General features: G+C 37.7%; 1 protein-coding gene across 3 annotated transcripts in view; it reads right to left on the bottom strand.

The window, feature by feature from the left end:
- VIT (vitrin) overlaps positions 1-25,541 on the bottom strand; it is a 1,072,224-nt gene that overhangs the window by 178,017 nt on the left and 868,666 nt on the right. For all 3 annotated transcript variants that reach the window (XM_044057778.1, XM_044057780.1, XM_044057779.1), the window contains 2 exons: positions 20,169-20,234; positions 8,410-8,557 (listed from right to left, as the gene is read on the bottom strand). In XM_044057778.1, the coding sequence (XP_043913713.1) occupies positions 8,410-8,557; positions 20,169-20,234 (214 nt within the window). The remainder of the gene's footprint in view (positions 1-8,409; positions 8,558-20,168; positions 20,235-25,541) is intronic.

Below are 25,541 nucleotides of genomic sequence, written 5' to 3'. Positions count from 1 at the left end.
TAGTCATTGGACAGAGAGTTTGCAATAGCACCCTATGGTCAAGGTTGGGTCTTTTCTTTTTTCTCAATAAAACTCTGTTGAATGCTGAACAGATTTCTTCTTTCCCTAAGCATTGTCACAGACAAAACTGAAAATATATAATAAGCGATGTGACTTTCTTCAGACGGATTTAAATTATATAACTAAATGTGCAATTAAAACGGAACATTTACTGTGGTTATGCACCAAAAAATAAAATGTATTGTGTGTCTGGAATATGCAAATTTTTAAAAGAAACACATGTTTTAAATCAATTCAAGCACAGTTATTATTATGTGTGTATTTATTTAGTCATAACCATAGTAAGACCATTAACAATGACTGGTTTTTTTTTTGGGTTAACTCAAACGCTTGGTACAACTAAATTATTTGATCGGAGAACAGCAATATGACTTCATGTGGACGACACCAGTAACTGCATGATATAACATATTCTTTTAAGCACCATCCTGTGCTGACAACCTGATCTAGAGAGCAATGTTATGGCTACTAAGGCAACAACTCATTAAATCCTGAGGGTTAAAAATGGTTCTATTAGTAGATGTACTGGTTGTGTATATGGTATGTTCTCTTTAACCTGTCCATAATTACAGTACTGAAACAAAATAAGAGCAGAACTGCTCATGAAAATGCTAGGAAATTGATTACTCAGGCTTAACTCATTTACTGCAGAGCAGCTCAGAAAAAGCTGCCTGCTTAATTCCACCATAGGAACAACAGTGCAGCCTGAGCTCATTTTCAGAAAATCCATTTCTAATACCATACAGAAAACAAATGTTCATAACTCTTTAACTATAAGAGCTAGACTAAAAATGTAAATGCGAAAGTTGTTCAGCAGACACTGGCCTTTCCAGCACTGTAAATGTTGCTAATGCGTGTCAAAGTCATTATTAAATATTTGGCAAGGAATGCTGATATTGTGCATATTTTGTACCTTTTTGGAAAAGCAAAGCACAATTATCTTGGTCAATGTACCATGTAGACCCATATAATGTATATTTATTTTTTTTGTATGAATGTCAGCTTTAAAATGATACCTTAATCATTACTGTGTGATGCTCCTTTACGGAGATATTCACAGAAATATGATTAATATATTTCTCATAATTGATAAAGCATAATATCTCATCACCTTTAACAGACAGAGGCTACATGTCAGTGTAGACGTTGTGCATCTCAATGTCAGCTTCAAAATGATGCATCATTTGTGTGATCACCATGCTTCCTTGCAAAGATATGGGCATAATAATGAGAAGTATTGTAAATGTATAATTTTCATAATTGTACAAGACTAAACAAACTGTGATATCTGTACATGCGTACATTGCACAGACACAGTTCTTTTACCATGTTGTAAGGAGTAACAGTGTCTTCAAAATGAGGTATTACTTGGCACACTGACATGCTCCCTTGCAAAGTTATTTACCAAAATATGAAACAAAAATCATAATTTCCATAACCTAAGTCTGAAACAAACTTTGATATCTGTACATGTTCATAGGTTGATACTAGGCTATCTGCCCTAGGGCATTTATAAGCCTAGCCAGAGTGTGTTTGGCTTTCACCACCCTTTTAGATTAGTTGACTGTGCCTCTGTATAGTAGGTTACAACAGAAGATAGCCCTTTTAAGGTTAGTTTACTGTGCCTTTGTCTAGTAGGGACACAGAAGAGATCCCAGGGGTAAACCTATGATCTCCCATCCACTCGTCAAGATTTCTCTTGAAGAGGGTCATTGAGGGGCTCTGCCTAACATGGATTGGGATTTTGTTCCAGAGTGAGGGGAGCCTCTGGGTATGAATCTGTCCCTCCAGCATGTTCTATTTATTTCTGTGCTGAGGTTTAAGTCCCTGGAGCGTGTAGCTCTAAGGGATTTGGATTTCCTGAGGTGGGGCATGTCCATTAATTCTGGTTTGGACATGGCTTTATACGTCAGGCACAGATCGCCTCTGAGTAGGCGGTAAGCAACTGAGTAGAGCTGGAGTTTCTTTAGCCTAACTGCGTAGGGCATCTGTTTGAGTCCCTTGATCCTCTTGGTGAGGTACTTTTGGGGTTGTTCCAGTTGCTGCAGGTGTCGGGTAAGGTACATCCCAAATGGGGCATTGTATTCAATTATGGACCTGATGAGTGATGAGTAGAGGGGCACAATGACCTCTCTTGATCTAGATGTGAACCCTTTCATGATAAGGTGGGCTATATAGAAGGTCTTTCTAACCACTTTGGCAACGTGATTGTCAAAGGAGAGACTGCTATCTACTTGGGTCCCCAAATCCCTAATTACTTCTTCCATACTTAATGGATTACCACCTATGTGGTAATTTGTGGGTACTTTGTTTTTCCCAAAGGGGATGACTATGCACTTTTTGGCATTTAGCTTTAGGCCATGGGTCTGGCACCAGTTACCCGTCTCTGTGAGACCCTTTTGGAGGATGCTTGTGTCAGTCGGTGAGTCGATTATGGCACCCAGTTTGCAGTCATCTGCGAACTTGGTCAGCCATAGTCCCCCCGTGTTAGCCTGTACCTCAGAGAAATATATACCGAACAAGAGAGGTCCCAGGACTGAGCCTTGTGGGATGCCATTTGTAACTGGTTTAGAGTATGACATGGCACCTGCAATTCTGACCATGTGGGTTCTATCCCTGAGCCAGTTTGCAACCCATCTTGTCACATAGGGGTTGGTATTTAAGCTGGTGAGCTTATTTATTATGCCCGAGTGGGGTATTGTGTTGAAGGCTTTTGTGAGGTTCAGGTAGGCTGTGTGGACTACCTTCCCTTCATCTATGGCCTTGGTGACTATTTCAAAGAAGTCGACCAGGTTCAAGAGGCAAGATCTGCCCTTAACAAAGCCGAATTGGGTAGGATCCAGTGTTTGTAGGTTCCCAATGTCTTTGTTTATGAGTTCCATGATGATACGCTCCATAGCTTTGCAGACCAGGCTAGTCAGGCTTATAGGGCGATAGTTTCCGGGGTCCATTGTGGCAACACCTTTGTGGAGTGGGACCACTGTTGCTGTACCCCATTCCTTGGGTACATATCCTGTAGTAAGGCTGAGATTGAACAGTGACTTTATGTGAGGGTTCAGTTCTTCTTGGAGCTCATGTAAGACGCAGCCCGGGACACCGTCCGGTCCCACTGATGCTGTGTTTTTTGCTTTGGAGAGGGCAGCTCTCACCTGTGCATCTGTGATGTCAGGGAGGCTACACTCTGTTGGCATAGACATTTGCTTTTTTGGGGGGGAAGGGGGGGAGAAGTTTTTTGGGGGGGAAGGGGGGGGAGAAGTTTGCACTGAACCTATCTGCCAGGATGTTGGTAATGTCTGTGGGTTCAGTGTATTTTTTGTCATTTTGCACTAACTCAGAGCATATCTGGGAGTTGCCACCCAGGTTCCTGACATAACTAAAAAAGGCCTTGTGATTATCTTTAGCATCTTGTGCAATTTTTCTTTCGAAGCTGGCCTTAGATAATTTTATGAGGGATCGTAGTTTCTTGCTAATACTGATCAGAGATGCCTTCCCTTTTTGGGATTTTGCTCTATCATGTAGTAGCTTCCTCCTTCTGTTGTATAGCTTATTTATGGCGGGGGTCCCCCAGACAGGTCTCCTGCCTTTGGAGGAGTGAATCTTGGTTTTATTTGGGATTGCACGATCCATGCATTCCTGTAGCTGTCCATAGAATGGGTTTGTAAAGGATTCTGCGGTTTGGGCCGTATTTTCCACTGGCCCGGGGGCTTTGAAGGATTCCACCTTGGTTTTGAGAAGTGTGAAGTTTGCTTTTGAGAAGTTCTTCACCGTGGTTTCCTTGGCTGGGGGTGGGGACGGGATATGGATGTCCAGTGATATTAATTTATGGTCAGATCTTACCAATGAGGGGTATACCTCTGGTATGGAACATAGAGTCCCCATGTTGGTGATGATCAGGTCCAATATGTTTTTCCCTCTTGTGGGAGTGGTGACCAGTTGTTCCATAGCATTTGAGTTTATAAATTCTAGGAAGCATTGGGCAAGGGTGTTGGGGCTTGAGTAGTGCTCCCAGTTTATGTTTGGGTAGTTGACGTCACCCAATATGATGGTGTTTGGAGAGACCTTCATATTCTCCAGTGTTCTCAGGAAAGCTGTGTGGGGTTCCTGAGTTTGGGAAGGTGGTCTGTAGCAGGCTACAAACTGAAAGGCAGTTTTGCCCACTGTTAGTTGCACATGGATGGTCTCCGATGCTTCGTGCAATGCCACTAACCTGGAGGTGTGGGTATCTTTGATGAATATGGATACACCCCCTCCTTTTGTTGTTCAGTCCGAGTTTTGGGGCCGAAAAGCATGGTATGAGGTATAACCTGGTAGTACTGGGGTGCTCTCGGGAGCCTTGAACCAGGTTTCTGTTACTGCACAGATATCGATATTCTCCATACTGAGGAGAGCCTCGAGTGCGTGCATCTTGAGGTTTAGACTTCTGGCGTTGAGCAGCATTACCCTTAGTTTCTTTTTCCTTGTGTTGTCTATGGAGGTGGGTTTGTCTTTTGAGCCTTGCCTAAAAAAGGCACTATGGGGGTGGCAAGAGCCTTAGCCAATATTCAAAAGCCCAGGGGTGACAGGTGCAAGTCGTCCCTAGCGAAGCAACGTGGCTTGTCAAGCATGTCATCCCAGGCTGACAGACACTGTATCCCCTTTGAATGACACCAATACTTTAGCCAATTGTTAAAATTGATCATTTTGTCTTTATACTGTGGCATCATTCTTGGTGAGGGTAAGATGCTGCTCGAGGTCAGGGTCATACTGGCCTGGGCTACATGATCAGAGAGCTCCTCTATGTCTCTTTTCATGTAGTCCAGGGAGATATGCCTCAGGTCATTCACACCAGCATGGACAATGACGGAGTCATATTTGTACATGCTTTGGAGTGACCTGAGTGCTTGTGTTATGTGGCAGATCCTGGGACCCTACAGGCAGCTTACAGTGACCTTCTCCTTGTTCAGCCTGGTGAGTAGGACGTCAGTGTGTCTGACAATAGAGTCACCTATTACAAGTGTATTAGGTGTGTTGTTTAGCCTTAAGGGCTGTGACTGTGTGGCACACTGACTTTGTGAACTATGTGATACGTGGGTATTGTTGTGGGGTAGCGGTTGCTTGGATGTCTGCTTTGGAGGTCTCTACTGCTTGGGAAGATTTTTATTTAGAGCCTCCGAGTATGTTTTTGTGTGTTTATGTGTTTGGTTTGCTGTTGCGATAGGTCTATGTGAGACTGGATTTGTGGTGTGTGTGGTTACCTTCTCTGCCTGACTGACTGCGCCAGTATTGGGTTGAGAGAGCTCAGCCTCCAGTTTGGCTATATAGTTACATCTCTCACATATATTTGAGCTTGTTGGGAGGAGGAGAGGGTGGTCTGTGTACATAAGGCAGTTGTAACATTGCCTCAAGATTCCCAGATTCACCAGCTGGACTGGAGAGTAAACCCGAAACTGACTTTTGGACATGCCAGAATAGTATAAGGAACTACTTTTTGACTGATCAAAAAGGACCAATAAGGAGCCAAGTACTTTAAGGGAGTATAAGAGGATGTAGTGCTTTAGTTTATTAGTGCTTACTTATAAGATTACTTTTACATGCAACTGCAGGGCTTTAGAATGAAAATAGAGTGCTTACATTGAGATTTAGAACAGTTCTAAGGGAAAAAGTGAAGAGCAGACTTTGTGGAGCCAGGAATAGTTTAAACCCATTTAAGCAGCGCTGTCCGATGCTGCTCTATTCGCAAAATTGTGCAAAACTGTGCAAGTGCGGGTTTAAAAGCAGGGAAACTGAGAGAGATAGGAATTGACCCAAAATGGCCAATAAGCTACTAGTTTCAGGGCTGACACCAATCCTCCAGGGACAGATAGGCCTGCTCAAACCTCCCCACTCTCACTGGTGAACAGAGAAGCTTCTTCCTATCCAAGTAAGGATATGGGCAACACAGGAAACTATACCACAGTCCAGAATTCAGCAAAATCTGAAATCTGGACTAATCTATTTCAGCAAAGGCGGGAAAAGCTAATTTTTTTTTTTTTTTTTTTTTCAGGAAACAGCAGAAAAACACACAGAAAACACTGTAAATGCTATAAACAGGCTAGCACACTTTAGTGTGTAGCCTACAACAGTTATACAATACAAAAATGACTTAAATTGATATAAAACAAAACTGTAAAAATCAGAAGGCAAATGCAATTTAAACTTTTTAAAGCACAGATCAGTTAGAAATCCACTTTTTAGGTGGGAAAAGGCAGTTGGAGCAAAAAAACAGAGAAAAAAATACTTAAATCTGGAAAAGTCTCTCTTGTGTCTTTCTGTTGCCTGTATCACTCTGCAGGACACCGCGAGGAGCTGTGCGGAGTTGTATACAATAACAAACTTTTTAAATCACAGATTCGCTAAAAAAAATGGTGTTTTAGGCGGAATTAGTTAAGACAGCAAGAAAAGCATAAAAGTGATACTTAATCACTCCAGAGTCACTCTTTTGTCTCTCTGCTGCTGTAGACTCTGCAGAACACCAGGAAGGCACTTGCTGAGTGGAATACAAGTGTAAAAACTGTGCAAATGAGGTTTTTATAGCAGGGAAGTGAAAGAGATAGAAATTAGCCCAAAATGGCCAATAAACTAATAACTTCTGGGCTCAAACCACTCCTCCAGGGACAGATAGGCTGCTCAAAGCTCCCCTCTCTCACAGGTGAACAGAGAAACTTCCTTCTATCCAAGTAAGGTATGGCAACACAGAAACTTGTAACACAGCCCTGGATCCAGCAATAACATGAAAACTGGACTATACTAGTTCAGAAAGGTGAGAAACAAGTATATATATATTTTTTCCAGAAAATAGAGCAGATACAATCAAAACAACACTTTACCCAATTAACCAGTTAAAAAGCTTAAAACTGAACCCTGTTCCAGCAGTCTTCAATCAGACAAGTTCTAACTGCACCATCCTGCCACTAGGGTACAGAGAAATCTTCTTCAAAAAAGACGGCCTGTATCAGGGCACAAGTTATACAAACAAAGCTAGATCCAGCCGGCCTGAATCTAGTCCATGCTACAGCAAACAAGGCATACTGATTTCAGAAAGAAACAGTTCAAGTAAGCATGCGCAATAAGCCTTTAACCAGACATTCCCAGCTCAGAAGGGCAGAATCTAGCCTCTCCTCCCACAAGAGTGCAGACCACAAACCTTCTTAATGTAAACTAACTGGCCTGAAGCCCAAGTTCTTAACCCAGAACTAATACACTTTTAGAATAACAGACACTGAGCCTTCAATCAGCAGTTCCCAACTTAGAAGGATGTACGCTACCTGTCCTGCCACAACAGTGCAGACCACAAACCTTCTTAATGTAAAACAACTGGTTTGTAGCCCAAGTGCTTGTGTACAACATACAGGCACAGTTCTTTTACCATGTTGGAACTATGAATACTAATGGCCTAAATACAATGTATAACATGGTCAGTGAGATGTTTTGTATTATGAGACTCATAATATCAATGGGAAAATGACATCCTTGATGTTGCTGATGTTATGCAGCAGAGATATGAATATTTATTTGCATGTAAGTAGCAAAACATATCTTCCAGGTGGACTGCTTATATGTTTGTACACAAAACATGTATATGTTTACATAGGAACATCAAGAGATAATCTGATGTGCTTATTGTCCCTCTTTCACTGTTCTATCAATTCTTTCCTTTTTGGCATTTCTCTCATGGCATATGGTCACTATCCTAAGATGCTGTGGTACTTAAGAACATTTAATTATCAGCAAAGTACCCCCTTCCCCTTCCTGTTTATTCTACTTCCGCAACTTCTTAATCAGACCTCTCTGTAGATGTCTTCTCCTTCAGCAGACACTTACGCCTAACTAACTTTTATAGTTCCTCTTATGCTGTTAATATAACCATTTCAAAGGCGTTGCTTGTTAAAATGACTTCTTCATGACAAGGAACCTTTTTAGATAAGTAGTATCAGTTTGCAGGGACTACTGAAAAGAAAATGTAGAACCTATGCTATAATTTAATCTAAGTGGGGGCTTCTGAAAAACATAGAACCATTATAATTTAATAAATGCTTAGATTTCTGACTGGAGGAATACAGACAATTGACAAATGCAATTTAAAGATCATACTGTTACTTCAGTTATTTTTCTTCAGGGAAATACTTTTGTTTCACAAAACAGAGTAGCTGCAAGGGCAATATGTACACTATAATAAATTAAATGACTGCAGAATGTTGCTACAGTTAAATTCTCCCAGTTTTTGACTATAGTAGCCAGGATATTCACTTTATCGAATACATGAAATGCTTTTCCTGCGCCATACTATTTCTATGGTCATGCAGAATGTATCACGCAGAGGGCTTTCCTTACCCATACTGAATGATTCCCATCAGAGGACCAGCTACACCCACATCAAGCACCTGTGCCACTTCAGCCAAGAACTGCTTCTGAATCCGGAAACGACGTTTTCCAATACTCCAGCTTCCATCAATCAAGAATGTTAGGTCAATCTTGCAGTCTAGTAGAGTGTTATAAAAGCAAACAAAAGTTTTATTTTTAGTTAGTTTATGGCTTGATTATATTATTTCTAACGTCTGGAATCTAGATGGGCATGCTGATGAAAAGTCATAATTTTCAGACACAGCCAGAGCTGAGTATTTGACAACAGATTCTCAGGCAGGGCATAAATAATTTACAGCATAGAAACATTGTTCACATATTTCCCAAATAATATGTAAAACTGCACGTTCTTCTGTATATATTTGTCTAGCTATCTTTCTCTGTCTATAGAAGTACACATCTGTAGCTTGAGGTTATTATGTCTATCTATCCGTCTGTTTATATCTATCTAGCTATCTATACCATTTTTTCAGAGTATTGTAATGTAACTTACATTTTTTATAACCTCTTTCAAGTATTTATGGTGCAGTATATGTAGGAGCTGATAGCATGTGTTAGAGGCTGTGACTGCTTGTTCATTATCTGGATTTCAGTCACTTATAGGAAAAATGCTGAGAAGCAGGGTAACAGCCATCACCAAGTAAAGGGAAGTAGTTTACATGCATCATTTCTGGGTTATATTTGATGCATTCAGATGTATGGACCTATTTTTATTTATTTATTAAAAAGCATGACTGTTATTTTCCTTCATTTTAAAATTAGCTTCTGTGATCTTAACCTGAAAATCATTTTCTGTCTGTGGTTAGTTAGAATTGCATATAACAATATTAGTAATGGTTAATCAGCATTATGAAATTTAAAATATCATATGCATGTCTTTTTTGTGTGGAGGAGGTTTGTGTGTGTGTGTGTGTGTGTGTGTGTGTGTGTGTGTGTGTGTGTGTGTGTGTGTGTATCTATGTGGTGTTAGGGGATTTAGTCAGGTAACTATCTTCTTCAGTCCAACAATGTAGATTGTGCAACTTTGCATATAGAGTCTTGTTGGAATTATATTTATGCTCTCATGTACATGCAGAGATATTTTCTTTATTAGCCCTAGTTGCCCATAGCCCACAGGCCTCAAAACAAACTGTAACTTGCCCCTCATGACTGGTCTTCTGAGCAGTAATACTGAGCCTTGGCTGATGCTAGTCATACAAAAGGTCTCATTTGGGAGAAGTATTGTGGCTTTATTGATTATTGTTTTGTCAAATGATTGTTAGGTGGTTCTGGCAACTGTACTTCTCATCATCACAAGGGATACTGCTGTCATGCAGAACTGCTTCTGGTCCACATTAGGGGATGAGGGATACATACATGTCAAACTGCCGGACTCTCGTCTTCACCATCTTATCCAGGCCTAAGACAAACTGCTCTCGTGGCCACTGGCCACAAGTGGTACAACTATGCTGCAGAGATGACTGCTGTTTGGCAGTGCTGAAAAAACTCTACTTCATAATTCATTGAGTTTGCAGATAAGACCAAGGAGCATGAATCCCCCCACAGGAGCCTAGAATCAGACTGTAGTTTGTCAGTGTATCTAAAGTTCTGCTTCAAACCAGAAAGATGAAAGATTAAGCAGCTTACTTGTGGACTGCAGAGAAAACAGTTTTATTTGAATCTATACTGAATTAGCAAGAATTACTCTGTCACAGGCAAATTCATCACACGCAAGAAGAAACCAAAAGAAAGAGCCTATGCAAAAGTAGTCTTCCAACGAAACACAAAATGTATTTATTAACTTACTTATTTTTGGTGGGGGGAAACTGCACAGAAACTGAGTCTGTGACAAAAGCAAGAATGACACCCCTCGCATTTATAAATATCCATCAACAGTAGCTTATGTTAAAGATCTGTAGTTTACAGAGCTTATAATTGCATCTTTTTCATCACTAGATGCATTAGAAGCTTTACATACACATGTTGTATATTATTCCTGCTGTATATTGTGCTGTAGCTATTTGTAAAGCTTGTATTATAAAAATGACATGTGCCTAACATGTATTATATTCTATACAGACCAGGCACCTGTGAAAATGGCTTATTAGTTCACTTATGACATAGTAAGTAAAAAATAATAATTTAAGGGAAGTATAGTATCTAATGATTCAAAGGTACAGCACTATTGTTAACCTTTTGTAACACATAGTGAATCTTATTTTGCACAATTTATCTCCTCAAAAGGTATTGCCAACATGCAACATAATATTGATTGGGCAACACCAAGCTTCTGCCATGTGCATCTAGTTATACCGGGCTGTTTACTTTTGTACTGAAGGTTTAAAGTGTATCATGAATAGCCCTCTGCTAAAGTACAAACACAAACTTATAAATTATTCAATTCATAGATTGTTACCAGGCTAACGACCCCGTGTGCCTTTCTAAACCTAGCCAAGTTTTCCTGAAAGAATAATGACATCCTGTATCTGAACAGGACATTGAGAGACAGGCATTTATAGGCTACCTCTGTCTATAAGGGACATGGGTGCCAAGCCTGGTGTAAATTTCCTGTTCCCCATCCACTTGTTTAGGCTGTGCTTAAACTGGGTAATAGATGAACTCAGCTTCACATGGATTGGAAGCCTGTTCTATAGGAAAGGTAGTCTCTGCTGGGACACATATCTGTCTCTCTAGCATATTCTGTTTAAGTCACAGACAAAATTCAGATCCCTAGACCTTGTATTTCTAGTACTGTTTGACTTAAGAATATGCAGGAGATTCATAAACGTGGGGTTTGCAGATGCCCCTTGTAAGCCAGGCATAGGTCACCCCTCAGCAATCTATAGGGGACTAAGCAGAGAAAAAGGGCTTTAAAGTGCTCTGTGAAAGCTAAATCTGTTACGTCTTGTATTTTTTTTGTAAGGAACCTCTGAGATCACTATAGTTGCTGCATATACCTGATTAGGTACCTAATGAAGGGAGCATTGTACTCTATGATTAGTCTGATAATGGCAGAGTACAGTGCTATAATGACATCTTTGGACCTAGATGCCATGCCTTCACTTATAAGTTGCATAACATAAAAAGATTTCCTCACCACTGTGGCTTCATGGTGGTCGAAGATAAGGCTACAGTCTACATGGGTACCCAGATACCTGACCACTAGGTCAACTCTTAGGGGCCTATTATCAGCATGGGAATTAGCCAAGATGGTTAACTTCCTAAAGAGTACACTTATGCACCTCTTAGCATTGAGTTTAAGACCATGGCTTTGGCATCATTTGTTACTCAGAGACAGGCCTTCCTGAAGAATGCTAGTGTCTGCAGGGGAGTCGATGATAACTCCCAGCTTGCAATCATCTCAAAGTCAAAGTGAACTTAATTGCCATTCAGACCGCACAACAGTGCAACTGAACAAAACTGCATTACTTCGAACTCAATGTGCATATAACATATACTGATAATACAACAACACATATATATAACACAAAGTAATAACATAACAAAATTCTATACCACCCTGAAAATACTCCAGCACTCAAAAATATCATAAAGCCATACAGTAATTCAAGGGAACTACAATCATCCAATAAACTGTTGGTCCAAACCCACAAAGCCATTAACTCAAAAAAGGCCTCAAACAGTATTTTAAAGAGCACTGGCTTTGTCTCTGTACTAACCCTGATTAATCACTACTTATTCAATGACTTATTTAAATTAATATTGTATGCATCTCTTACTCATAATAGCTTGCTGCAACCTGTTGTTTTTGTATACTATTACACACTGTGTATATTGTGAGCACCTACTAGAGGGCTTTTGTAAAAATGTTTGACTCATATCTCTTATGTTCTATCTGTGTTATCTGGAGCTTTTCTCACCAGGCCTCTGCTGAAAATGGACATACATCCAGTCGGACTATCCTGGTCAACAAATGTAAAATAAATAAATTAATTAAATAATAACGTCCACAAACTTAGCCACCCATAAACCTTCAACATTTCTTATATATTTCTCATCTGATATGTCTTCCACCCTATGCATCTGCTGTACATGATTAAGAGCTTCAAAGCTTGCACCATTTCTTAATTCCACTTTGCCAAATACATTGAGCAGTACTGCATTTTAAATAGATTTAATATGCATTTGAAAATCTGTCCCTTTACTATCTACTGTTCCTTTAATTTCCTCCATCTACAGTAGGTTAAACGTGATGTCAGAGAACACTGCACTGACTGATCCTTGCTACTATAACTACTTATATTAGTTTTTCACCTTTCTGCCCCACCAGGCTACACCCCCCCCCCCACATTTTCAAATACACTTTTACTCGCACCATTTGACAGGACTTGCTGTTTGTGCTTTGTAGTTCTTGCTATACATATTTATCTTGGATGTTTTATACTGCTTTATACTTCAGTATACTGTTTGCCAGATTTACACTGCTGGGTTAAATATCTGATTCATATCTCTGTTAGCCATGTCCAAGGGTACTGCTGAAATCTTTAATAAACTAATTACCACTTCTATTGTCATTATTAATCATTTGTTAATTTCATTGTAGCATACAGTTCTTTATTGCCAATTTACCTGGGTTGTTCCGGAAAAGGGTCCTTGGACCAGTACATTTACCCAGTTAACAAATGTATAAATAAATATCCAAAAAACACCAACGAACTCTTTCAAAAACAATAAACTGAAAAAGTTTCATGGACGTCTAAAAATTTATTAACAAACAAACATAAAAGTAACTGGTAAGCGCTTTCATTCCGTGCATACAACTTCATAAGACCAAGTTACTAATGATTAAAAGACCAAATTAATACATTTTAGAAAATCATATGACTTCAAGACGTCAATGAGCTAAACCTTTCCTTTTCAGAACTACCTTATAGTTCTCATTATCATTCATTCCAGGCAAACGTCTCAACCATACTGAATTCTTTGGTATTTCCCAGTTTTGAGAACAAAATAATGGGGTGCCACGAATTCCTGAGTGGCCTCTTCAAATCCCAATTTTTTATTTACTGTTTTTCATTACCACTGATGTCATCCTGCATTGCCAGCGTTTCCTGCAACATCATCAATGTGCAAGGACATACGTGATGACATTAGCATCATGAGGAAGTGTCTAACTGCCTGTTTGAGACTGGGAGAGCTAAAAGAGCTTAAAAAAGTTGTTTACAGCTGCAGCCCGCCCACATCTTGCAGCAGCAGCGGCAGCCAACCAAAGAGGATGTCATGACAACATGCACTACACTGTTCCTCGCCAACAAACACAAATCAGAAATTCAAAAAAAGTGTAAGTACAAATGTAAACAGAGTTAATAACTTCTAAATGTTAACAACTTTAACTAACTCACACATATTAAATGATGTGGACTGGTCAGTAACTTCAAACTCTTAAGTTTTTTTTTTCTTAGAGTTAAATGTAACACCTGCATGCAAATGTTAGCATAATAAAGCTCATCTGTCTGTGTGTATGTTTTAAACTTTTCCAGCGAGCACCGGCTGCATCAGATGTCTGCATCAGGGAGGGTGTTAATCAAAAGTAACTGGTTAGGTGTCTGCAAATACGGTTACCTACAGCCAGTGTCTAGTCACACTGCCTCTTTTGCCTTTTAGCCGTTTTTTCCGATTCTTGTAAATCATTAACCATTGCCTCAATGCATGCTCTTCTCTGCTTCCCCGTTCCATGTTGCCTAATGAACAACCATTCAGCTCTCCTCTCCAGCAGATGAAACATGGTTTAAAAAGGCAGTTTTATGATCCCACTAATGGGGGATTTTTGCAAGGCAGCAGCAGTGAGCAGTAAAACAATTCTAGGTTATTCCTTCATGTAAGCTAAAGGATAAATGAAAGTGCTGCACAGTTACTGAAGTTTAAAATGATTAGTGAATGTTAGGATGAAATGGAGCTAAGATGGAAGCAGTACATGGGACTTTTTTCTACTGCTCTTAAGTGCTCCTAAATCCATCTACAAAATTCTCTAACAGCTCTCCCACATAAAATGCTGAACACAATTCACAGAGGGTAATGTAAATAATATACTCTGATTTACAATTAAAGTCACATAAATATCTTATCTCATAATTTCTAGCATATGTTTTAATTTTATCACCTTTGTGTATGTATTTACAGAAATTCCATTTCATATACTTGAACATTCCTATATTTTTTTCCTTTTCCCTGCTCTTCCCCAAGGACATTTTTATAAAAATGTTCTTTTAAATTTTTACACCTTTTAGACACAAAAACAGGGTTCTCCCCTATAATGGCTTTCAAATCTGTGAAATTCATCAAGAACCTCCAATATTTTTCACTATTTTCCTAATAGCAACCTCATCCACTGAGTTTTCTAAAACATAAGCTGTTGAATAGTCTTTTGATTTCAATTTCACCACCCTTTTATTATGGGGAGCTCTACTTATAGATGTTCTCTCATTTATAGCATCATTTATTTTGCTATTTACCATATCTCTTGGATAACCCCTCTCTTAAAATGTTGTTCTTAACTCCTCACATTCTCAATCAAAATAATATGAATCTTCTGTTAGGTTACTTAACGTAAGAAATTGCCCTTTCACTATATTTCTCTTCAAACTACCATTATGCATACTACTATAATGTAGGTACCCATTACTCTGCACTTCTTTTTTATAAATCTTTACTTTTAACCTACTGTCAGATTTATAAACCCTTAAATCCAAAAAAAAAATAATACTCTATTTCCCTATTTTATAAGTACATTTTTAAATATTCTGTAACATTATTTAAATACTTCGTAAAATCTAAAAGCATTTCCTCAGTATCCTTTCATATAATCAATAAATCATCTGTATAATGCTTATATGTTACTATATATTTGAAAAAACTTGATTTATAAATAAATTCTTCCCAGACTGTCATAAAAATATTGGCGTAACTGGGTGCCATCACTGCCCCCATCGCCACCCCATTTGTCTACTTATCAAAATCATTGTCAGAAATGAAAAAAATTATAAGATAAAATTGCATCTAAAATTTCAGTAAACAACCTTATGTATTCCCTAGTAAAAAGGCCCGACATACTAATCTCTCTATTATTTCTAATTTCTCTTCATTTGGAATTACTATATATAAAGAGGCTACATCTTCTGTGACTAAAATTATAGAATCTTCCACTATTAATTCTGAAATTACTGTTTTGAACTGAAAGGAGTCTTTTTTTATATGAATCACTTTTAATCATTAAATTTTGCAGATGCTTGCCTACATAAATAGCCAGTGATTCTGTTTTGTTACATAGACTGGCCACTATTGGTCCAAAGGTGGGCTGATCAAAATCTTTATAGACCTTGGGAAGACCAAAAATATCTTCCCAACTTGGACTTCCAAATTCTACAATATTCAACTAAATTGTTATCTATCAGACCTTCTGTTGTGCATTCCTCAATACACACATCTATTATATTATAAGATTTTTTTTACTTCTGCCCAAGTAGCTTTACTATAACATTTTTCATTTTCCAAGATTTTCTTTATCTGTTCACAATAATAATCTACATTCAAAACCACCACTGTATTCCCTTTATCAGCTTTAGTAATATATACATTCTTATTATTTTTCAATTCCCATAAAGAATTCTATTAATTTTGGTCAGATTATAAAACACATCATTTGCTTTTTCTTTCAATAAACTTCTAACATCATTTTCACATGTTAAGAGAAAAGCTTCAAGTTCAGGTTTTAAAGAGGGATTAAAACACTCAGTTTTCTAAAACATTCACATTCAATGACACTATTAATATTAGCATAATGACACTTTAAATTTAATTTTGTGAAATAATCCCTCAAAGCATTAATTGTTGCAATTAAATCTGCCCTATTTCAGGGAACAAACGTCAAACCTTTACTTAAAACTTTCAGATGTTTTTCATTTAGAACATAATTAAACAAGTTAATGATTTTAAATGAATTAGAAATAGTACCTTCTAAAAATCTTGAACTTCCTTCCTTCAATAATTGTTCTTCACAAAACCTCTGTTTCTGAAAAAATTCTGACCTTTGTTCCAATGTTGTTGTCCATAATCTTTCACTTTCCATCCTTGATTCCCTCTCTGATTCCAATGCTGCGGTGTTCTCAGTGCTATTTGCACCCAAGTTCTCCTTACCGTTCTCCCATCTTGATAAACCTGTATATTCTGAAAACCCTATTGTCCAGCTCTTCATTGAAAATTATAATCTATATACTTCTGCTGTACTACTAGTTCATTATTCTTTCTAACTTCAGCTGTATCTCTGGGGTTCAGTCGCATTCTCTTCACTGCTTTACTTCTCTCTTCTCCATTTGAACGTCCCTCTACAGCAACGCCTTCCTGCTGATTATGGATTTTCTGTCTATCTCATTTCACATCATTCATGGAATTAGTCGGATGATTCTGAACAAAACAGTACCTTCTTCATAATCTTTTTTATCCCTGACAAACTTCTTCATTTTCTGCTTTTTAAGAACCTCATTCTCAAGCGCTACTTTCTCTGATATTTTGTCCAACTTAAACTCAAAGTTTTCTGAGCCCTTTGAGATTGTTATATGAAGCAGCAATCACACTATGCAATTCTGTTCGGGTCCATTTACGCTCTTCATTCAATAGCCACACATACTGCAAACCTGCATTCATCATTTAAAGCTTTCCATGCTTCAATTAAATCATCGGAAAGATTTTCTCCTCCTGGCATTCTTGTCACTCTCAAACCTCTTGGGACTCTTTTAACAGCTAGACGTGCCTCGAAAAACATAATGTCCCACTGGACTCCTTTGAACTTCAACAAACCATTATCAAGTTTAACAAACTTGACTATCAAGTTTGGCTCATTGTTTACAGGTAAACTCCCTTGTATCCACAAAACGATTTGCTGGCCTACTCAAACAATTTTGAAGAAAACTGTCCATTCTATCCATAGGAGTCCCATTATTTCCAGTCCTTTTTGGGCACTACTCCCGAAGCAACACCCACAGAGACTCTGCATCCACTAGTTGTTATTGCATTAACATCAGGCTGGAATAAAACTTTCTCAACCAGCCCACTACCATTATCCAAAAAAGTTATTCCTGGGGTATCATGTAGTGTAAAACCATTGGGGATCACTAAAAAACTGGAATTCAGCTGGGAAAGTGTTCCTGGGTTTGAAAAGGCCATAGAAGCAAATATATATATATATATATATATATATATATATATATATATATACATATATATATATATATATATATATATATATATATATATATATATATATATATATATATATATATATATATCCAAAAACCACCAACAAACTCTTTCAAAAAACTTAAATTGAAAAACAAATAATACACAAATGGTAAAAACTTTCATGGATGTCTAGAGATTTATTAACAAACAAACACTGGTAAGCACTTTCATTCTGTACATAGGACTTCATCAGACCAAGTTACTAATGATTAAAAGACCAAATAAATACATTTTAAAAAATCACATGACTTCAAGCCGTCAATGAGTTAACCTTTTCCTTTTCAGAAGTACTTTTTAGTTCTCCCTATCATTCTTTCTAGGAGAACTACAGGCTACTACTGCTCTTAACTGCTCATAAATCCATCTTAGGTTAAGTAACCTAACAGAAGATTTGTATTATTTTGATTGAGAATGTGAGGCATTAAGAACAAGATTTTATGAGAGGGGTTATCCAAGAGATATGGCAAATAGCATAATGAATGATGTTATAAATGAGAGAACATCTATAAGTAGAGCTTCTCATAATAAAAGAGAGGTAAAATCAAAGTCAAAAGACTATTCAACAACTTGTGTTTTAGAACATTCAGTGCATGAAGTTGCTATTAGGAAAATAGTGAAAAATAATTTGAGGTTCTTGATGAATTTTCCAGGTATGAAAACCATTATAGGGGAGAACCCTGATTTTGTGTCTAAAAGGGGTAAAAATGTAAAATAACATTTTATAGAAATGTCCTTGGGGATGAGCAGGGAGAAGGAAACAATATAGGAATGTTCAAGTGTATAAAATGCAATTGCTGTAAATATATATATGCTACAAATTATGATATAAGATTGTTATGCAAATTTAATTGTAAATCAAAGTATTTGTTATTGCCCTCTGTGAATTTTGTTCAGCATTTGTTAGAGAATTTTGTAACCAGATTTATGAGCACTTAAGAGCAGTAGAAGCCCTTGATTTAAGTAATGATTTGACAAAACATGTAAAGCAAAAGCATTTTAATGAAACGGATAACGTTTGTTTTAAATTTTCTGTGATTGATCAAGTAAAGAATTATGGTTTTAGACCGCAAGCCGAAGATGAATTAGATTGGAAAGAATATTGTTGGCAGTTAAGATTAAATGCCTGTAGTTCTCCTGGAATGAATGATAGGGAGAAGTATAAGTAGGTCTGAAAAGGAAAGGGTTAACTCGTTAATGGCTTGAAGTCATGTGATTTTTTAACTGTATTTATTTGGTCTTTTAATCATTAGTAACATGGTCTGATGAAGTTCTATGTACAGACTGAAACCAATTACTAGTTACTTTTATGTTAGTTTGTTGATACATTTCTAGTCGTCTGTGAAAGTTTTTACCATTCGTGTATTAAATGTATAAATAAAATTAAAAATAAATAAATAGGATAGTGTATCTCTCTGTATTATTGCCAGTAGACAGACATTAATAAAATATATAGTCCATTAATGCATGCTTCTTGGAATAACCATTTCTTTATTTTCAATTAATAAGTTTAAAGATTTTTGTTTCATTAAATCTATGTCAGTCCAGGCACTATGTTGAATTACAAGCTAAACAAATACTTATTTACATTTTCATTTACTGCCTTTTTCCACTGAAATATGAATGATATGAATAAATGGAGCAGTTATGTGTTCTGGTGTAAGGATGTTGCCTAACCCACACAGCCAGTTTGCATTTTGTTACAGAAACTGGCAGCATCACAAATGGCCAACTAGCCTGTGCTACATGTCTAAGGGATGGCTGTTGTTGTACCTGTCCGGCAAAGACCAGACAGCCTGTGAAGGGTTACAGACCATGCAGCAGTAGCTATCATTCTTTTGGTGATAACGAACTTTATTTTGGATTTCTCAGTTAAGGATTTACATATGTAACTGTAATGAATATGCATATGTTTTCCGTGCTTGGGTTTGAACACCTGTCCGAGCATGACCAGACAGCCTGTGAAGGGTTACAGACCATGCAGCAGTAGCTATCATTCTTTTGGTGATAACGAACTTTATTTTGGATTTCTCAGTTAAGGATTTACATATGTAACTGTAATGAATATGCATATGTTTTCCGTGCTTGGGCTTGAACACCTGTCCGAGCATGACCAGACAGTCAGTGAAGGGTTACAGACCATGTGCATGTGCAATAACTATTACGCTGTCGATGACCGTTATCTTCAATGTATCAGTAAAGGATTCTCCCAGACAAATATAGTTAGAAGAGCATGCGCATTGCTCCATGCATGCATCTGGATCCCTAGCTTTTCCTCGGGCCAGGATGCATGTGATATTTCCATTAGCCCTCTTGGAGTGAGAAGGCATTGCTTCTTATAGTTGCTGATCTCATGCATTGAATTCTACAGAAGACATGCACTTCTTCTCTTATCTCATGCCTGCTAATATGCTAATCATCAAGGTAAAATGCCTTTGCTTTTCTTACAAATTAAAAGAAAACACAAAAACTGAATTACAGTTTCATAGCTTACATACTTGGGTCTCCATGAGAAACAGGCTCAGGAAGCTTTTGGTGTAATTCTTGTTCTCTTGTATTAAAACCTAGAAGAAACAGAAAATATCAAGCATAAGAAGGGTAGTATACCAGCTCTGTGTTCTGAATGATCAAAATAACAATATACTGCACAACATTAGCACGGACCCTATGTCAGACTTTGATCACACCCTTTGCATTACCTTTCAATATGTACATTTTTAAACCTGAGGTAGCAGTTTTGCGGCTGTTTCTGATCAACGTATAAACCAGCATCAAGAACATTGGTTAGAAGCCTGCCATCAAAACCTGAAACCATGAAGAAACTGTATGGTGGTTTGAAAAAGAATTGAAAATCTCAGTGAAGGGAGCAATAATTTAATGTAACAGTAATATAATATAAAGCAATGAATGATTTAGCATAATATAAAAACAATGAATACTATAGTATAAAAGAATAAATTGTGTATCAGTACTGTAGTAGAATGTAAAACACTGAACACGGTAGAATAAGTAATGAGTAAAGTAGCAGAACTGCAGTATAATTTAAACAATGAATATTATAGTATAAAGTAATGAATAATGTCACAATACTGTAGTATAAGCCAATGAATTTTATACTATAAAGGAATGTATAATGAAGCAGTACTTTAGTATAATATATGTCAATGAATATTGTAGTATAAAATAGCGAATAATATAGCAGTACTATAGTATAATTCAATTAATATTATAGTATTAAGTAATGAACAATGTAGCAGTACTGTACTAGAATGTAGAACACTGAATATTGTAGTATAAAGTAATGAGTAAAGTAGCAGTACTGCAGTATAATATAAGCTAATGAATATTATACTACAAAGTAATGTACAACTTAGCAGTAGTGGCACATCCCATTACCAAGGGTTCTGGATCCAGGATCCTCATTAGGCCAGTCATCGAGTATAATGCCCCATTTGGCATGTACCTCACTAGACACATGCAACAGCTGGAAAGGCCACAAAAGTACTTCACGAAAAGGATCCTAGGCCTTAAACACATATTGTACATGGACAGACTCATTCTCTGTCTCATATCGTCTACTAAGAGACGATCTCTGCTTGACTTACAAAGCCATGTCTGACCCAGCTTTATTAGAAATGCTGCATCTAAAGAAATCCCAATCCCTCTGCACCACATGCTCCAGAGACCTCAACCTCATTACCACAGAAAACAGAACATGCTGGAGGGACAGGTTCATAACCCAGAGACTGGCCGTGCTCTGAAATAGAGTTCCCATGCATGTCAAACAGAGCACTCACTGGCCCTCTTCAAGAGAAATATTGATGAGTGGATGGGAAATAGAAAGTTAACCCTGCGGATCACTCCAGTGGCTATACTTGATAGAGGCACTGGGAACGTGTCGGGTGGTACAATACCAGGGCACTTCTATGGGCTAGGCTTGTAAAGGCTCCAGGGCCATTAGCCTTGTACACATCTGTGATCCTATGAACCTATGTAGTATAAGTCAATGAATATTATAGCATAAAGTAATGAATAATATAGCAGCACTGTAGTATAAGTCAATGAATATTATAGCATAAAGTAATGAACAATGTAGCAGTACTGTAGTACAATGCAGAACACTGAATATTGCAGTATAAAGTAATGAGTAAAGTAGCAGCACTGCAGTATAATATAAACCAATGAATGTTATAGCATAAAGTCATGAATAATGTAGCAATACTGTAGTATAAGACAGTGTAATAATTATATAGCAATGATACAGTACAAGACGATGTGATAAATAATGTAACAGTGCTGTAGTTGTAACTAGGGTGGACTGAAGGAGAAAACTGCTCTGGGTGCAAGCTGTAGGGGCATGATCTTCAGGTGCTAGTTGGGTAGAACTGCAGTACTACATTTATGTATGAAGCTACAAGGATATAGGGACTTCATAAATGAATGACAATAGTGCATTTGTGGTGAGTTCAGTGTGTGCTAGTAACTGTGGAAAGGTGCTTGTTATAGTTGTATAAGCAGCTTGCTACAGTTACAGAAGTACTGTAACAAAGTTTTTTTCCCCCAGTTTGGGAAATTACCCAGGGGCAGATGATATAGCTATAGTATTACAATGAGTCATGTAACAGTACTGTTGTATAAGAGAAGGCAAAGAATACCGCTACAGTTATATGGTACACGGAACACTGTAATTACACTCCAAATTCTGGAAAAACACAATGTCTTTAAGCATCTTTCTGATTTTTCTAATAAGGTTACATTGAGAGTCAACATTCAGACAGGTGAACAAATCAGAGAACAGGGTTTAACTAAGACTTTATCACCTGCTTTATCACCTGCGATTTTCAAACAATGCCAGAGAGTGGGATACTGTCAAATGCCTTACCTAACCCCCTCAAAGTCAACCAAATTCAGTAGACTAGATCAGCCCTTTAAAAAGCCCTTTATAAAGACAAATTGATTTGGATCAAGGACTACAGATCTTATTATTTATGAGTTCCATTATAATAAGCTAAGTGACTTTACAAATAATACTGGTGAGACTAATTGGTCTGTAGTTCCTAGGGTCAGTGGTAGGGCTACTCTTACGTAGGGGCATTGCAGTAGCTGTTTTGCAAGCTTCTATAGTTCTTTGCAAGTATATATAAAGCAGACAGGCTAAGACTAAACAGGTTTGGAAGGAAATCAGTGAATCAGTGTTTAGTGCCAACTGAGAGACAATCTCATGTGTTTTCAGGACCCGTTCAGCTAGTGTTTTTGGTTTTGAATAATGAGTTTGGGACCTATTCAGAAATAATTATGGGGGAGACAGGGACTGGGGAATTGGGGGGATGCAGGGGGAGGGAGAAAGGAGAAATTTTTGGCACTAAATTTGTTTGCAAGTATATTAGTGATATCCTTGGGGTCAGAGTAGGAGATTATGCCATTTGAGATCAGTCCTGCACACTACTGAGTATTATTTCTGAAATTTGTAATATAGTTCTAGAAAGCTTTATGATTACATTCAGAAGAAGTAGTAATTTCATGTTTGGCTTTGCAAACATTTACCTCATGGCTGAGCTCTCTGCAGGCTAGTTTAAGGTCACTTCTTATAATGGAGATTTGATTCCTTATTATTAGAAGTATTTGTTTCCTTTATTGTATAGTTTCTTGATACTGGGGTTCCACAATATAGGTTTATACTTACATTTACTATTATACTTGATAGGGATGGATGTTTCAGTACAGGAATTCATGCGACAGTAAACATCAGTGGTATGACAAATTGCTTTTGTTGTAGGGTTCGTTCTGGGAAAGCTTTTAAATTTCATGAGGTAGTCTGAAAGTGTTAGGAGATTGGTTTTAGAAAATTCTCTGAATAAGCAGAGTTTTAAGAAGAATGTGGGAGCCTGTCGGATGGTCTGATTTATTCATGAAGGTGGAGGAGGGCTTCTGGTGTGGAGCAGGCAGGTACCTGCTATATTTGTAAGAATGTTGGCAATGAGAGTGGAACCTCTCACTGGAGATGGCACAATTTTGTCATGGAAGTTCACATTAATATAGTTAAGGAACCACAGTACATACTTGGTTGTGTATGTTTGTTAGTTAATTAGAGAGTAGCTAAAGTCACCCAGCATGATTATATTAGTTTCAATAGCTAGTGACTCCAGCTGGTGTAATGATCATTGGGAATCATAGGAGGGGCTTTATAGATGACAATAATATACTAACTGGATTTGCTTATAGTTTATAGTTTTTAGTTTACTGAAACTGATTTTTCTTGCTGAAATCTACAAGTTGCTGATTGTGCTGTTGCCACGCAGCCTGGCTTAAAGATAAAACTCTTGAACCATTAAAAGTGCTGGATTTCTTGTGCAAGATAAAATCTGTACATTAGTTATGTGCAGAGGGCTGTAAACACTCTGGTCTCAGTGCCTTTTCTGATTATAGGTCCATAGGTAACTACTAGACATGTTGGCCAGGAGACTACTAATTGTTCCTCAACAGCGCCTGTTTAACTGACTTGTTCAGAATCACACAGTAGGCAGAGGCTAAGGGGATCTAACCCTGTATTACAGCAAGCAGATGGGTAACAGCTTCTAGTCTTAATCCCTTGTGTTAACGGCCAGATAAATACATGCAGATACTGGAAACTGAACCTAGGTCTTCATACATGCAAATCATGTGCTCTGCCATGGAGCTAAATTATCTTGACCTTTACTCTTGTGGAGTCCGTCTGTGCTTACTCACTTTAAATCATTCAAAGACATTTGCAATCCTCCCTTTATCAAGGCATCATGGGTGAAAGGCAGAGTTTTTCCCTAAAAGTGATGTTTTAGCAGTGTCTCTTGAATGCACAATGACACTCCAGTATTTAATAATACACTCAGCCCAACAAACTAGACTCCGTTAGCTGCAGACATGGTTTGCTTTATTTGCTTATCTAAGTTCATCACGAAAGTGTAGAGAAGCGTCCTGCTATGTAGTACAACTTCCAGCTTATTAAAAATCTTTTGATGTACTTATCTTAGATGTCAAAGTAGAAACAAAAAAGCAAATGTCCTCATATAAATCTGTTAAGTGAGTTTTGCTGTTGTTTTAGGAGGCTGTTTTGCTGACACTTGTCAACAGAAGTGCTGGGAAATGATCCAAGAGGAAAAAAGCAGTTATTTGTAAGGAGTGAGACTAGAAGGCAGAACCGGACACTATCTGATGTAAGAGAGAGGGAAGGTCATTGCAATGTAGTAAATAATGTAAAGGAAAATACTGCAGTTAGTACGATGTTTACATTACACAGGTGCCAGGAGGAGGAGTCAGACTATACAAAACTGGGAGTTGTTGGTATCCTTCACTTGCACTCCTTCTACAATAGTTAGGTTACTCATGCAATTGTACAACAAGCAGGTAAAATCCTGTTTTATATTAAATTATCTTAAGGAAGACATTGGGCTGCACACAGAGCACCATAATATATGCTAATTAATCTTGAATAAAATATTTGTAATTATATTGCCCTCATCAGCTCATAGTCAAACGCTATTCATTCCAGCAGTGCTTCAGTTCATGTTCCTTAACTTTAGTCAGCTCAAGCAAGCTGCAAACTAGCAACTAGAAATCGCAACCCAAAGTATTTCAATGTAATCCCTTTTTGGGAATTCAAGTCCCATATCTGTTTATCATTTGTTCAGGCTAATGGAAATTACGGCTGCAGTATGAGGCTTATCTCTTTCTGTAGGTAATTAAAAGTGGCACCCTGCTGAGCCTGGAACCAGTCAACATACAGATCATTTTCTCTTGGTTTCTTCCACTGAATAATCCATGCTAATTAATTTTTACTCCCTCTCAGGAGTCCTTTTTAGATCTGTGAAAATATAGTTTGTTCCTGTATTAACCCT

This window comes from Protopterus annectens, chromosome 1.part2, assembly GCF_019279795.1.
Source record: "Protopterus annectens isolate FY-2018-M chromosome 1.part2, PAN1.0, whole genome shotgun sequence".
Lineage (NCBI taxonomy): Eukaryota > Metazoa > Chordata > Ceratodontiformes > Protopteridae > Protopterus > Protopterus annectens.
Note: the sequence above shows the minus strand (reverse complement) of the source record. Positions and strands in the feature narration are given on the sequence as shown.